General features: G+C 36.6%; 1 protein-coding gene across 2 annotated transcripts in view; it reads left to right on the top strand.

Moving 5' to 3' along the window:
- The window catches only part of SKAP2 (src kinase associated phosphoprotein 2), a 175,358-nt gene that overhangs the window by 97,766 nt on the left and 60,380 nt on the right, over positions 1-17,212 (top strand). For both annotated transcript variants that reach the window (XM_039229874.1, XM_039229873.1), the window contains exons 5-6: positions 5,478-5,555; positions 6,797-6,880. In XM_039229874.1, the coding sequence (XP_039085805.1) occupies positions 5,478-5,555; positions 6,797-6,880 (162 nt within the window). The remainder of the gene's footprint in view (positions 1-5,477; positions 5,556-6,796; positions 6,881-17,212) is intronic.

Here is a 17,212-nt window from a genome sequence, read left to right as displayed (position 1 = left end):
TTAGTCAGTTAAGTGTCTGACTCTTTGATTTTGGCTTGGGTCATGATCTCATGGTTCGTGGAGCTGAGAGCCCTGTGTTGGGCTCTGCGCTGACAGTGTGGTGCCTGCTTGGGATTCTCTCTCTCCACTCCCCTCTCTCTGTGTCCTTTGCTTGTATTCTCTCCCTCTCAAAATGAATAAACTTAAAAAAAGAAAAGAAAAATGAACTTGAACTAAAGAAGTTAATCTAGACAATAAAATAACCACTGAGTTGATCAAGGTAGGAGAGGGTGTTGCCAGCATGAAATGATGACTAGTATTTTTGGAACATTGAAGTCTAATATGTGTTTTAAATATAAAGAAATCACTAAGTGGATGGCTAATATAAAAACTATGTAGGGTGTCTATTTATCAAATTAGCACTGCTGGAATGATCAAGCATTTAAAAAAGTTTGTCGCATAGAAGTTGAGAAGAGATAAAAGGAAGCATTATCCCCTCAAAGAGGTAGCCACTTTATGGAACTCAGTATCCCAACTCTCAGGCAGAAATGAGGAATTTTAAAAGATTTAGATAAACTTGTCCTTAACTTTTTGCAGTTCAAGGAAAACACATTGCATGGCTACAGTAGATCAAGATCCAGACTCAGGGTGATAATTCTTATGAGGAAAACCAATCTTTTTTTACATATCTCCCCCAACCCCCAGTATGAGGGAAGAGGAATCAGTTGTGTAAATGTGGAGGGAAAATTATATTAATTGAAAGTTTAATGTTCATGTTGAAAACTATACAAATACTAAGTAGTAAAGGGAAAATCAAAACCAGTAAAAGGTGAGATTCAGAAACCTAGCAAAGTCTAGATTGAAGAATCATAAAACTTTGAACATATTAACACAGCAAAACTCGTAAACTATAATAATTTATTAATAATAAAATAGTAAAAATGAGGCTTTAGATTCCTTAGAAGTCTAGCATTTGCGCTGGGCCCCAAAGTTGCAGACCAGAAAATAAAAAAGGTAATGAAAAGCAGTTGTCTATTTTCAAAATGTCTCTGAATTACTCCCATCTCTTGACACCTCTTCATAGTTCCACATGAAGAGCCAAGTAGACAGAAAGGAAACTAAATAAAAAGTTAAACCCGGGACTTAGGAGTTAGAACTCCTACAATTAAAAAAAAAAGAAATCTTTAAATTGTGCTTCAGAAATGGTGCCTCACTGTAAGTCTTAGAAAAAAATAAATGCATTTAAAGAGGTGTCAGACAGGTTGATATAAGTGTGTGTGTGTGAGGGAAGAAGTGGATTAGGAAACACGGTGCTTTCAAAGGCCCAGGAATTGTGCATCGAGACACTCAGTGCCAGACAACATTGCGAATTAAACAAGCCTTTGCTTATTTATTTTGAGAAAAGACATACAGAAAAGAAAGGATGGTCAGCCTTCTCTCTTCCCTCAACTCTTCCCCACCTCCCAACTTTTAACTCACTTTCTTTTCCTTGCTCTTGCTCCCTCTTCTACTGAAAAGATTTCCATGACGGTCAAGGTCTTTTCTTCCGAGTTAAGCATTTTGTGGCCTATTTCAAGTAAAACATTTTGTGGTCTATACCTATTTTCCCACCTTTCCCTAGCCTCTCTGCAGGAATGCACCTTCCTACCATATAATGCTAAAATAGGTTTTATACCCAGCTAACCTAATGTGAAATATACCTACGTGATACTTCCTAGCAAAGAAAGTTCATATTTTTCTCTGACTTTGAAGTAATTATTTTTCACTTTGAAAAATGATAGTTAAATAAATAGTTAAAATTTTAACTTCTTAAATACATTGCAGGTATTTAAGCCTTCAAGTATTTTTCTTCTTAGATTCAAGGGAAAATGTTAAAACAATAGTTTAATATAATAAAATTGCTAAGATTGGGTAATACCCCAGTTTTTAGGTAATTTGTTTTTGAGTTTCATACTTTGGAATTCTCCATTTTTCAGATTCTAGAATCTACTCCGTTAGCTTGCTGGTATACTACGTCTACTATATACACAGTTTATTTTTAAGGCAAAATTTTCCAGACATATTTTTGAACTCTTGAGTTATCTTTTTTTAAAAGTGGTCTTGTCAATAAAATACCACCCTAACTATAAGAAAATTCCAAAAGAATTACTAATGACTTCCTAAAAAAAGAGAATGATCTACATCAGAAAATTTGAGGGGCGCCTGGGTGGCTCAGTTAGTTAAGTGTATGACTTGAGCTCAGGTCATGATCTTGCAGTTTGTGAGTTCAAGCCCCATGTCAGGCTCTATGCTAACAGCTCAGAACCTGGAGCCTGCTTCAGATTCTGTGACTTCCTCTCTCTCTGCCCCTCCCTCATGTACTGTCTCTGTCTCTCAAAAAATAAACATTAAAAAAAAGTAAAAATAAAAAAGTATTAAGTGTTTATATATTTATGGTGTTATGCAAGTAAATCAAATGATTCTTCTAAGAACTTAAAATCTAAAATACCTAAAAGAATTACTATTAATAAACCTTTTTTAAAAAACTTCACATGTGCATATTAATGCACATATAACCACATATAAAAAATAAATAAACTTTAAAAATTCACATGTGCATTGAACAAATCCTAGATATTGGACAAATAGCAAATTTAGAAAAATGAAATTTCAGTCAGAAAAACTTGGGTTTTTTTTCCCCCTTTAGGAATGAAATAAAAGATTTTATATTAGAAACATGATATTGGAATTCATAATAAGTATTGCTTGTGGCATCAAGTTTTATTGGATTTATGAGGTGGAAAATTTTAAGGCAACAGCACCAGGTTATGTATAGACTCACTAACTTCCTATTCCCTTCTCGTGTTCTTGCTCCTCTCTCCTTTCTCCTCCTCCTTTTTTTTTTTTTTTTTTTTTTGGACTGATAAATTTCTAAAATGGAAACTTATGCTAAAGGCACCTGTTTCCCTTCAGAATAAAGTTTTTTCTTAGGATTTAGAGTGTTTATTTTTTTAATTTTTTAAAGCAGTTTGGCACTTAAAAAAAATTTTTTTAACATATATTGTTGAGAGACAGGGACAGAGTGGGAGCATGGGAGGCACAGAAAGAGAGGGAGACACAGAATCCGAAGCAGGCTCCAGGCTCTGAGCTGTCGGCACAGAGGCCGACACGGGGCTCGAACCCACGAACCGTGAGATCATGACCTGAGCCAAAGTCGGATGCTGAACTGACTGAGCCACCCAGGCGCCCCTAGAGTGTTTATTTGTTATGTGAAGAACATTTATTATGCCCCAGTGGAAGTGAGAGAGTCACGGGACGACTTTGCAGTGAGCCTGACCTAGCCAAGTGGAGATGCCTCGCATGTCCAGTTAAAGCAGCACCATCAGACCTTCAGATGGGAAGGTTGCCTCTTCTCCTATAGCTTAATTTTATCTAAAACAAACACTGCTTTAGAGTTTGTATCCAGCATCTTAAAGTTACAGAAATATTTATAGGATGTTTGCAGTGGATATTCTTGGGTTTACTACTGTGGACAAACCATTTGTAAATTTTTTCATGACATACAATCATCACGTTAAAATATTTAATGAATATGTTTGCTTTCTCATTCTGAAATGCCACCCATATGATGCTTCTTGCAATGAGATCTTGTGTAGTTGACTTAAGAATTCTACATCCCAGTTATGTAAAAGCCTGAGCACAAGCAGGGATCCACAGAAATTAAACTATGATCCTGCTAGTTGGAGGAGTTAAGTCCTTTATTTTCAGGACTCTTATTTAGAAAGAAAAATTTCCTAAATAATTTTGTAGCAGCTAGAATTTCATATTTCTGTTTGATACAACATTTCTATTTACTTTTTGTCAGCATAGCCTAGGTTAAAAACCTAAATCAAACCATAATTACCCAGAAACTGTGAGATCAAGACCTGAGCCAAAGTTGGATGCTTAACCGACTGAGCCACTTAGGTGCCCCTACAAAAATATTATACTAAATAACTTTTACCTTTATATGGATCAAGTTTATTCTGGCAAAAGGAAACATGGATACATTTACTGAAAAACTATTCAGATGTTTGCATTGGCTTTCCCTAAAATTTTATATACATTTCAAAATCAGTGCACTACTTAAAATAGATTTTAATGATAATTGTTTTGTACGTTGAGTTAAATTGATCTACCAGGGAACTGAAATTGGTACTTTAATTTATTTAATTAATTAATTTATTTTAGGGAGGGGAAAGAGGGAGGGAGAGGAGCAGAGGGAGAGAGTGTAAGAATGAGTGAGAGTGAACAAGAGACAGAGACAGAGACAGAGAGAACGAATCTTAAGGAGGCTTCATGCTCAGTGTGTAGCCTGATGCAGGGGTGGATCCCATGACCCTGGGATCATGACCTGAGCCAAAATCGAGTTGGACACTCAATTGACTGAGCCACCCTGGTGCCCCTTAGGTTTAATTTTAAACTTTATTTCTTAAAGAAAAATATCTTTATATTAAACATTATTTCTTGAAGAAAAATATCTATGATTTTATAATTACCCTGATCCCTCTACTATTATTAAAAACAAACAAACAAACAAACTTACCTGGTAATTCTATGATGAATTTGTGTATAATAAACTTTCTATCAAAACAGTTTAAAAAAATCATAAGCTATATTGATGCTATTTCCATAAAAACTTTCATTAGATTGGTTATTTTCACTTGTTAGAATTCTAGTAAAATGCTGAGGTAACTATTATATTGCTAATGAAGTTTATAAAAACATTGAACACTTGTGAGATTATTGAGGAACCTATTATTCATGACCATGAATATATGACTTCTAATTGACTGAACTTTTGGCTTAATCTTTCAATTTTTTGTAGTACCTAATATTTGTTTATGATAGTTCTGATAGATCTTTTAATCTAGTTTTGGACTCTCAAATGTCCTAGAAAAACCTGGAGCATTCAGCTGAATGTCTACAAGATTTCTCTTTGAGTACAACCAGGAGGAGGGAGTATTTGCTATGTACTCAGAGAAACCAATTTTGACATTTGGTTTTTTTGGGGAAAAATCATTTTATGATTTGGTTGGTAGGAAGGGAGATATGCAGGTAAGAATCAATCAACAAGCATTAAAATTCTTGAAGAGTTGATTTAATATAAATGTAAAGAAGCTTATATGATTTGTTTGAAATTCCTAACTTCTCTTTCAGGGGTTTATGGCATTTATTGATAGTAGTTCCCTGATTCTTTCTTTATAGAATGTAGATCATGTCCGCAGAGATCATCTAGCTACATAAGATTACTGTGTTTGAAAGAGCATAATATATTAAGGTATAGGAGTTCAGAACACTTTTTTGCTGTTGAGATTTATAGGAGAGGGACTAGTTTATGAATGGATCAGAAACAAAGCTAATAGACTTGAATGCAGTAATTTGGGTAACTAAAAGGATGCTGAATCTAATGCGATCTGGTGCTTGGTTTTTCGAACATGGATTAGTCACTACTTTTTTCCCTCTTCTGCTTCCTACAGGAAACCAATTTCCTCCAATTGCAGCACAGGACCTTCCTTTTGTTTTAAAGGCTGGCTACCTTGAGAAACGTAGAAAAGGTAAAACTAAGATTCTAATGAAAAATCTAAAAATAGCTTTATCGTTACATAAAACATGCTTGCAGTATACATGTGGAGCCAATATTCTCTTTAGGTGATTAAGGAGTTTTAAGATTGTAAGAAAATATGAATGACATTATCCAAGCCACAAAATACAGTTTTTAGTTCTATATAATTTTTAAAAAGTTTCTTTATTCCGAGAGCAAAAGCGAGAGAATGAGTGGGGGAGGAGCAGAGAGAGAGGGAGAGCGAGAAAATCCCAAGCAGGCTCTGCACGGTCAGTGTGGAGTCCCAACGTGGGGCTTGAACCCATGTTCCATGAGATGATGAGCTGAACTGAAACCAACAAGTTGGATGCTTAACCATTGAGTCACCCAGGCACCCTGCTCCATAGAATTTTTAACAACAGAACATTTAGTCAGGTTTCTGCTTGCCAGTCTCGATTATTTGTAAATGATTCAAGGTCTATTTCCTGCCTCTTAGAGGAGGGCTGCGGCCATGACTATATTCTCAAGCATGGGGTTTCGCACCATTCCCCCACCTGGCTGAGCAGCAGCATACTCCACACCTGACCTGGCTCACACCATGTCTGCTGTGGTTTGGATCAAGCCTGGCATATTGTCTGCCATTTTCTCTGTTATACATTCAGTGTTCCTCTCCATTGGCCATGATAATTGGGAATTGACCATATGGTGTCACTCTTTCAGCACCAACATATAATGGGAACGAACTATGGAGGTGGTGTTATTATATGGGAAACAGAAAGTCTCTTCATTACCATTTTGCTTTTCTTCTTTGGGCCTTCCTATTTATACTCCATTTGCTTTCCTTGGTTTTCTTAGCTGGATTTTAAAGCTGAGAGAGATAGCAGAAGTAATCTTGGTCAACTCCTCCCCCCGCCCTTTTATAACAGATGAGAAATGGAGACCCAGATGAATCCGTTGTCTCAAAGCAGTGTGTCAAATGTCTTTTGACTGTCCCTGTCAGGAAGGTGTGTTAGCCACGAGTGCAGCAGTCCCGTCTCTGCTTCACTGTGTTCCTTTTAGCTTTATTTTTGTTTTAGGGTTTTGTTTTCGTTTGTCTCTTAAAGAGGAAGATACAAGTTAATTAGTTCTAGAATTTCAGAGCTGATAAAAACCTTCGAAATCATATTAACAGACTTTCTCTTTTAATGGTGTTACACTTACACTGTATATGTAATCTATATTGCCTAAACTGTTCCTTTTCCCCCTTTTTTGTAGATCACAGCTTTCTGGGATTCGAATGGCAGAAACGGTGGTGTGCTCTCAGTAAAACAGTATTCTATTATTATGGAAGTGATAAAGGTAGTATTGGGGTTCAATCATACTGACCTCTATTGTGGAAGGGTTTTAGGGGCCATTTTATACCCCCTTTTTAGTACACAAACTGAAGACGACGGGAGAAAGACTGAGCATTTTAATATTTATAGTCTAGACTAATTTATAATTCTATTTTATTATTTGTCAAATGCTCCAAATTCCAGAATGCCCTCAAAGTTAACACAATTGTGTTTGATAACATTAGGAAAGAGATGAAAAATTTACGTGGCTTTTCATTTTAGGAAATATTTATCATCCAAGGAGCTGTTGCAAAATTTCTGGAGAAGCGAAGGCCATTAGGGTTGTGAGAGTTTTGAAAGGAGGAAAAGATACTTTTTTTCCCTTCAAATATTTTAGAAGAAAAATTTAGATAAAATGAAATATGTACAACACCTTTCTCATCTTCTTTTACAGATTAAAAACAAAATTTTTTTAATGTTTATTTATTTTAGAGACAGAGACAGAGCACAAGTGGGGGAGGGGCAGAGAGAGCCAGAGCCAGAATCCGAAACAGGCTGCAGGCTCTGTTTAAATAACGACAGCAAGCACCTATATAGAGAGTGCTGTTCTAAGCTCTAGCTATATTAACTGGTCTAACAGCAACTCTGTGAAGTAGGTACTACTGTTGACTCTGTTAATTTTACTCTTTGGAAAACTGAGGACAGAGAGGTTGAGTAACTTGGTCAGGGTCACAGAGCTGGTAAGTAGCAGAAGTGGGATTTGAGCCTATGCTTAATGGTAGAGTCTAAGTTGCAGTTTAGAAACATTAAGATATTTTATAACTTTGCTTGCGAATTAATACATCTCTTGATCACAGCTCGCATGATTTTAAGTTCAGTGTTTGAACAAATAAAGCATAAAATATTGAAATTTAAAGACTAAAGCTTCCTTAGTTTTGCTTTTTTTCTAGGAAAAGCAAGTCAGAAGTTGAATATTATAAAGTAAAGGCAATGTAGAAATAGCTGACATCCATCGCTAGAAAGGAAACTTAAGGAGAAAAAAGGCATGGGCATAGAAATCCACTATCAATGATTCCCATGGAATCATTTATCAGCATTTTTTGGAAATTTTGTTTCATTTGACTTCACTTGCGGTTTTTAGGTTTTTTCCTTATTGTAAAAATTTGCACGTAATTATTGTACGTATTTCAGATAAATTTGAAATACACAGGTGATGCTAGTTGGTCTCACCTTTTGGGGAATGGGATTAACAAAATAAGAATTAATTTCGTGGTTAGTTTGCATTATGTCACTAATTTACAACACATTCGAATGTAACAGTGGCATCAATGAAGTATAATCTATAAACACTTGTCATCAGGCGGACTTCTTTCTCTTGCTAAGGGCAAGTAGGTGATTGTATCAGAAACATTAAGCCCAGGTTCAGTTATGATTACCATAAATCATAAGTATAAATTATTATGACAAATATGATTCTGCACACCATTGTGAATTGAGATCAAGATCTTACTTTTCCACAAAGAAATTTCTTCTATTTCTTTTTTTTTTTTAATGTTTTATTTATTTCTAGGAGAGAGAGAGAGAGAGAGGGAGAGAGAGAGAGAGAGGGAGAGACAGCGTGAGCAGGGGAGGGTCAGAGACAGAGGGAGTCACAGACTGAAACAGGCTCCAGGCTCCGAGCTGGCAGTCAGCACAGAGCCCGACGCGGGGCTCGAACCCACGAACCGCGAGATCATGACCTAAGCGAAAGTCGGTCGCTTAACCAACTAAGCCACCTGGGCGCCCCGAAATTTCTTCTATTTCATAAGACTAGGAGAGCGAGGTTACACATCCTTGTCACTGTGGCTCAGTTAGGTTTCTCACTTCTCATTTCTTTTTTTTTTTTTTAATTTTTTAAATGTTTTATTTATTTCTGAGAGAGAGAGAGACAGTATGAGCAGGGGAGGGTCAGAGAGACAGGGAGGTACAGAATCTGAAACAGGCTCCAGGCTCTGAGCTGGCTGTTAGTGCACAGCCCGACGTGGGGCTTGAACCCACGAAGGGTGAGATCATGACCTGAGCTGAAGTCGGACGCTTAACTGACTGAGCCACCCAGGCTTCCCTCATTTCTGTTTTTTTTAAGTTTATTTAGTTTGAGAGAGCGAGAGTACACGTGTGCACATGAATGGGGGAGGGACAGAGAGAGAGAGAATCCCAAGCAGGCTCCATGCTCAGCATGAAGCCCAATGCGGGGTTCCATCCATGACTGAGAGATCATGACCTGAGCTGGTATCAAGAGTCAGAGCACCCCCTCATTTCTAATTTCTTTAAGACCCAGTGAATACCAACGTTTGTTTCCTCCACTCCTTGTCCTAACTAGTATATACCAAATGTTAGGTCAAAGATTAGCAAGAATTTCCCCAAATCCTAAGGAAGGTTTATATTTATTTCAAATAAGTATATTTACTTCAATAAATAAGTTCTAGTTATTTGTGGGTGGTATTAGTTAAATTCCTATTTCTGTTTCTCATCTGATGAGACCTTATGGTAATAATATCTTTGTAATTTGTACTTTAACTACTTTGTGGTACATTGAACCACCTATACCATCTCTGCTTTTTAAAAATTACTTTTCTAATGTTCCTTTCTTAAATGGATATTTGAAGATCCAGTGTCTATTTCCATAAAACTTCCCTATTACTGTGAAGTCTCCATTGAGAGTTCAGGTGTGTTTTTAGTAGCTCTTTTGGCTGCTGCTTTTACAATTTTTGGCTAGTTCTTGTTTGGGGATTCAGAAAAAAAATCTGTCTTTGAGCACTTTTTACTTGCTAGTTTGGCATGATGATAATTTCCTTCCTTTGTATCTTTTTCTTTCTAGGAAAATGTAGTTGTCACATGAAACTTTTACTTTCTTTTGTGCAATTAGATAGCTGATTTGTACAGCCTGGTTTACTGTATGTATGAACCACTTGCCTAAACCTTGGAAAGAACTATTCAGATATATGAGAACTGTAATCCTCCAGCTTAGTAGGATTTAGATAAATGGATTATAGAGGCACCGAAGGAGTTGATACCACTTACTAGGTTAAACTGTACTTTGTTACTGTTTGACAGATACATAGTTCACATTTTATAACTTACTGTGTGTGCCAAAAAACATTTTTGACCCATCAGGGTAGTAATGGGTTAGGAAAAGCAGTTCTAGCCTCTAGGGAAAATAATGCACTTACCTTTGTACTCATAAATATTATTTATATTTATTATTCATGTTCATTTGCTGCCCTTAAGTATATATACAGTACGTATTTTATCACTTTCTGAAATCACATCCATCATTTTATCTCCTTCCTCTTCCTTTGATTGTCACAAATCCTATTCATCAAACTTCTTAGGTTTTAGCTATTCAGAGTACCATCAAGGTAGTCATTCATTCACTCACTCATTATTCATTTTTTTTGTTGAATAAATATTTATTGGCTAGTTGGTAGATACTAGGCGCTGCAGTTCCAAAATAATCCTATCTTTGAGACACTCACAGTTTGACTTTTATGGTTATCAGTGAGAGGAAGAAGTCGTCCTGGGATTGGAGGAGGGGCCTGAGCAGGTAAATAGGTAATTTCAATGCTGTACAGTGAGTGATTTAAATATGTTATCTTTGGATAACAAAGAAGGATTGTTAACTGCCTAGGGGAGTTAGGAACTATTTCCTCATAAAGAGGATCCTTCATTGGGCCTTAAAGAATGAGTAGGGAGGGGCCCCTGGGTGGCTTAGTCAGTTAAGCGTCTGACTTTCGCTTAGGTCATGATCTCGCGGTTTGTGGGTTCAAGCCCCGTGTCGGGCTCTGTGCTGACTGCCAGCTCAAAGCCTGGAGCCTGTTTCAGTCTGTGACTCCCTCTCTCTCTGACCCTCCCCTGCTCACGCTGTCTCTCTCTCTCTCCTAGAAATAAATAAAACATCAAAAAAAAAAAAAAAGAATGAGTAGGGGGTTGTCAGGTAAAACGGGTACTCTGGGCAGAGGAATGGTAGAGAATAGCCTTAGATGATGCCAGGCAGAGCACATAGTGAGCAAGGGAAGGGGGTACATAGGGCTAAAGAATGGAATTAGAGTCCAATTGACAAGATCCTTATGAGAAAAAGGGTCTTGCTGAGTATTTTATCTCAAACATGACCTTATTTAAGCATAGGGTTCTACGACCGGATTTGGTTTTTATGAAGTAATTGTGATAAGATTGTGGAGGATGAATTGGAATCGATAGAGATTGGATCAACAGAATCATTTAGGAGGACACGGAACTAGTCTAGGTAGGAAAGGTCTTCACCAAGAGTCCTATTAAAGATTCAGTACAGATTTTCTGGCTCCAAAGCCATGCTCTTTCTACAACTTGGTTGTCAATCAGTCCCTCCAATGTGTGTGTAAATGATAGCCCATATAGGTACCTGTTCCAAACTCATGGTTTTTGTTTTTTATTTTTTCTTTTTAACCTCTGCATGATCTTGAATCAGCATTATGAACCTTATCTCACCTCGCCTTTGAGGAGTGGTTAGTTTGTGGTATCTCTTTTATTCCCCACTCAGGAGGTTTTGTTGCCCCTATGTCCACTCCCCAGTTAAAGAAAATTCTAGTTGCCATCCAGTATGTGACAGCTGCAAGTAGCTTTGGTCTTATCAAATCTTTTAAAATGTACTTAAAAAGCTACTTATTACACCATGTGTTTGTGATTTTTCTTTGTAGTATCTTTTCGAACTATAATAAAAGTCACTAGATTATTAGACCTAATTTGTTGCATTTCTATAAACTGATAATCAACTACCAGAAAGAGAAATAAAGAAAACAATCCTATTTACAGTTATGTTCAAAAGAATAAAATATCTAGGAACAAACTTAACCAAGGAGGTGAAAGACCTATATATTGAAAACTGTAAGACATTAATGAAAGAAAGTGAAGATACAAATAAATAGAAAGATATCACCTGCTCATGGACTGAAAGAGTCAATATTATTAAACTGTCCATACTGCAAAGAAATCTACAGATTTAGTGTAACCCCTATCAAAATTCCTATGGCATTTTTTAAAGAAATAGAACAAGCAATCCTAAAATTTTTATGAAATTACCAAAAAAAAAAACCAAAAACAAAAAATAAAACAAAAACAGCAACAAAAAACCAAGTAGCCAAAGCAGTCTTGAGAAAGGAGAATAAAGCTAGAGGCATCACATTCCCTGATTTCAAACTATATTACAAAGTTATAGTAGTTAGAATAGTATGATATTGGCATAAAAACAGACACATAGATCAATGGAACAGGATAAAGACCACATGGATGGTCAGTTAATATATGGCAGAAAAGCCAAGAATATACAATGAGGAAAAAAAGACGGCCTCTTTAATAAATGGTGTTGGGAAAGCTAGACAGCCACATGCAACAGAATGAAACTTGACCACTGTCTTATACTATATACAAAAAGTAACTCAAAATGGATTAAGGACTTAAAAGTAAGACCTGAAACCATAAAACTCCTAGAAGAAAACATAGGCTGTCAGCTCCTCGACATTGGTCTTGGCGATGATTTTTTGAACCTGACATCAAAAGAAAAGCAATGAAGGCAAAAATAAATAAGTGTGGCTGTGTTGTACTACAAAGTTTCTATACAGCAAAAGAAAAGGAAAAGCCAGCCTACTGAATGAGAATATTTGCAAATCATGTATTTAATAAAATACATAATTTGATAAAATATGTAACTCCTATAACTCAATAGCAAAAAGAAAAACCCCAAACAATCTCATTAAACAATGGGCAGTTCTGAATAGACATTTTCTAAAGAAGACATCCAGGTGGCCAACAGGTACATGAAAAGATGCTCAGTGTCACTCATCAGGGAAATGCAAGTCAAAACCACGGTGAATATCACCTCACACCTGTTAGAATGGTTACCAAAAAGCAAGAAATAACAATTGTTGATGAGGATGTGGAGAAATGGGAACACTTGTGCATTGTTTGTAGGAAGGTAGGTTGGTGCAGCCATTATGGAAAACAGCATCGAGGTTCCCCCCAGAATTAAAAATAGAACTACCATATGATCCAGCAGTTCCACGTTTAGGTATTTATCTGAAGAAAACAAAATCACTAACTTGAAAAAATATATGCACCCCATGTTCACTGAAGCACTATTTATAATAGCCAAGATATGGAAATAACCTAGTGTCCATCCATAGACGAATGGATAAAGAAACTGATATATGTATGTGAAATAAATATAATGGAGTATTATTCAGCCATAAAAAAAAAACAATAAAATCTTGCAACAACATGGGTAGATCTCAAGGACGCTATGCCAAGTGAAATAAGTTAAACAGAGAAGGACAAATATCATATAATCTCTCTTATATGTGGAATCTTAAGGAAATAAAAAAGAAACCAAGCTTATAAATACAAGAACAGATTGGTTGTTGCTAGTGGCTATTTAAAAAAATTATAATTTTGTTTGTGTGAAAAAAGATAATATCTTTGTTATTCCTTAAGAAATAGCAATAATTCTATTTATCAGAAATGATTAGAATTTTATAGACTTTGGGGCCTTTGATATGCAAGTATTAACTTTTAAACTTTATCACAATAAATGTTAAAAGGCCTTTATTTTCTGCCTTATAATTAAAAGGCCCTGTAAGGTATAGAGAAGTTAATACGTATATCTGATATTTAGTAGGATTTCATCAACATGCAGAAATATCAGATACAAATCAAATCTTTTTTTTTTTTTTAGTTTATTTATTTATCTTGAGAGAGAGAGAGAATCCCAAGCTGACTCCACACTGTCAGCACAGAGCCCAATGCGGGGCTCCAACCCATGACATAAGATCACAACCTTAACCAAAGGTTGTGCTTAACTGACTGAGCCACCCAGGTGACCCGCAAATAAAATCTTTTTAAGGGTGTGATGATGATGAATCAGGTTGACTTGCAAAAACAAAACAAAACAAAAAACAAGACACATAGTCTAATTTAAGACAGAGCAGGGGAGGGGCAGAGAGAGAGAGAGAGAGGGAGACACAGAATCTGAAGCAGGCTCCAGGTTCTGAGCTGTCAGCATAGAGCCCGATGTGGGGCTTGAACTCACGAACCACAAGATCAGGACCTGAGCTGAAGTTAGATGCTACCGACTGAGCCACCCAGGCACCCCCCCCCCCATTCTCTAATTATCATAGGAGGCTCCAAGAAGATAATAAGATAATATGTATAGGATAGTAAGAGAATCTTTGTGTAATGTTTATCTTAACAACAGCTATATGTTATGTTTGTCTAATAAATAAACTGTATCATAATTGTCTGATTTTTAGTTATAGAGGAAAATAGTCAGGATAGCCCAAAAAGTAGAAGCAGGCTTTAGATTCCCATTTTACAAAAATGCCTATAATTTGTTTATTCTCCATTCCCTGCTACCTCGTATGACCTTGTTTTATAATCGAGTAGATAACCTATGGTTGAAAATGTGTCCAAAAACCACTTGATTTTTATGCTTTGTGGTGTAATTTTATTTTAAAGAAAAACAAAAGGTTTTGGAAACACCTAAAATTTCCTGCCACCAGACCATATGAGCCACACTTTTAATTCTAACTAAAGTGACTCCCTTTGGACTCATATATATTGCTTGTGTTTATTAGTCAGAGCCACTTGGGGCCTTTAAGTAACCAGTATATATATGTAGCATATAGTATTTTTCATTTAAAATAGTAATAATTTGGTATTTCCTCACAGTATAATTCAAAACACCAGAAGTATATTTCAAGTGGCTGAATTAGCATTGGCAGCTGTATTTCTGTGAGCTTTACAAACAAGGGAAAATGTTCATGCATCTTTACCTGAGGGCCTAGAACAACTTGTTAATCAGTTTGATGAAGCTTAATGCAAAGGTTTAGTGTTAAGGGGCATTATTTTCCTCTTTCCTACTAATAATCATTAAAACTTATGGAAATAAGAGTTATTCACCCAGGAGAAAAGCTTTCTTAAATATAAGAAGCCGATGTTAACAAAAATTTCAGAATGCATTGCCCGTCTTTCTGCTTGCTAGCCATTTGTACCAAGTTAGCTCTCTTGGTCTAAACAATAGAAACCAACTTCGACTCTGCAGAAAAGGCAATTATTGGGAGAATATTGACTCTCAGGCAGAATTGATGGGGAGGCTAAACAACCAGGCTCAGAATGCAGGCAAGGACCGAGGGAGGTAAGGTGCCTAGAACTTCAGCCCAGGCTCTGCCCCCAATGGGAGTCTAATTGGCCCTGTCATTGTGCACTGCCACTGACACATGGATGGCGTCAGAGCTCTCCCCTGATTCTTTTGTTACTCAGGTTGGATTTAGGTTCCAGTTCAGAGCATCTAATTGACTGACCTAGACCAGGGAAAACCTCCTTCCAGCTTCTGTGGTGGGAAGCTGGCTCTGGCCCCCAACAATCTCAGGACTAACATAGGAAAGATACTTAGATGTTGGGCATCCTCAAATGACAAATGCCCACAACCTCTAGAGATGCTAAATGATCTGGAATTATTTAGTTGCTGTATTTAGTTGGAATGATTTATTTGTTATCTTGGAATTGGTAGGAGAGTGGTTGGTGTTTTAAGCATAGTTTCTGAGAGCCAGCAAAAAAGAAAAAGTGAGCATATTTGCAAGAAAAATAGGACTGGTTCGATTTTGGTATGTAGTGATGAAGTGGAGGGAAAGAATGTAGGGGCAGCTGATGAAGAAAAAGGAAGAAATCAAGAATGATGCTCAGCTTTCTAGTTTGGAGTCTTCAGTTAATGGAGGTGCTGTTGATTGAGAAGGAGGACGCAACAAGAAAGATCACAAGTGCTGCAGGAGTAGAGAGAAGATGATCTCCATTGTGGGCATGTTCTATTCATTGTGCCCAAAAGACGTTCAAGAAGTGAAACATACACTGGGCAGATGAAGTTTTGGATATAAAATCCTGAGGCTGGACTAAAAATAGGGAATTATGAATCACAAGATGTGGATAGAAGCTGAATCCTGAGGATTGGGTGAGATTGCCCAAAGAACACTGTAAAGTGGGAAAAGAGCAAGATTTAGAACATAGTACATTGCGGCTGTTTAAGAGATAGACAAAGGTAGAGGAGCCCATAAAGCAAGCTGAGAAAGATGGACCCAAGTTGCAGAAGGAAATACAAGATAGCATTCATCTTCTCTACCAAGATTTCATAAATTACATGTTCTATGACAGTGGTTTTTCGAACATCAGTGTGTATCAAAATCACAGGGTTGCTTGCTAAAACTTTGGTTTCTCAGACCCACACCCAGAAGTTTCCACACAGCAAATACAGAGTAGTAGCCATTTCTACATTTTTAATAGGCATCCAAGATCTAACCAAGAATAGGCAACCAAGAATCTTGGTGATTCTTGGAATATACTTTGAGAAACATCTTTCTAGGAGACAGTATGAAATGGTTGAAAAAGCGGGTTTTGGAATCAGACTTAAATTAGCATCCTGGCTTTTACAATCTACTGGTTATGTGGCCATGAGCAAATTAGCTGCTTTAAGATTTGTTTTTCCATCTGTGCTGGGGATATAATAAATAACTTCTTCCTCTCAGATTTATTCTGTAGTATAGATGAGATATGTTATTAGATTCCTGGCCTCCAGAAGGAGCTCAGGAAATGTGAGTTGTCTTTTGGACACAACAAACCCAGAACACAGCTGTAAACCTAAAAGTCAGTGAAAAAGTAGAAGGAAATAGCTGTCATTAACCTCATGCATTTTGTTTTGTAAGAGATCAGAGCCACCTGCTTTTTACCTTGAACCTACTGAATTAGAATTGTGTGAAATTAAGTTACTGATTTAATAGATTTTATTATCTAGTTTCTCCTGGCAGACTTCAGTTCTGTAGACATTAAATTCGAACAGCATGATATGGGGAAGGTTAAAGTGTGAAATAGAAGCTGAAGGAAATTTTATAGAGGGACAAATACCTCAAAAATCCTGAGGGCATTAATGTTATAAAAGCTAAATATTCAAATAATAATACTAAATCATCAAGAAAATGTTAAATTACATCTAAAAGAATTGAGAAGTCAGAGAAGTGTATCTTTCAGAAAGATTTCCATTATAATGACTAACATTTTACAGATGTTTGGCACTTAAAGGAATAAGCTTCTGCTATTTGGGAAGTTCCCTTAAATGCAATATTTATTAGTCTTTTGCAGTTTTGGGCAAATCAACTTATGTGACTTAATTGGCATGTTACTACTTGTAACAGTCTGTCTCAAGTCAAGAAGTGTTCTTGAAACTAGAAGTCATGTGGAATTTTGGTGCTGACTGCCAGCTCAGAGCCTAGAGCCTGTTTCGGTCTGTGACTCCCTCTCTCTCTGA

Source organism: Hyaena hyaena, unplaced genomic scaffold (assembly GCF_003009895.1).
Source record: "Hyaena hyaena isolate Hyena2069 unplaced genomic scaffold, ASM300989v1 scaffold_40, whole genome shotgun sequence".
NCBI classification, from domain to species: domain Eukaryota; kingdom Metazoa; phylum Chordata; class Mammalia; order Carnivora; family Hyaenidae; genus Hyaena; species Hyaena hyaena.
This window is presented reverse-complemented; position numbering and strand designations above follow the sequence as displayed.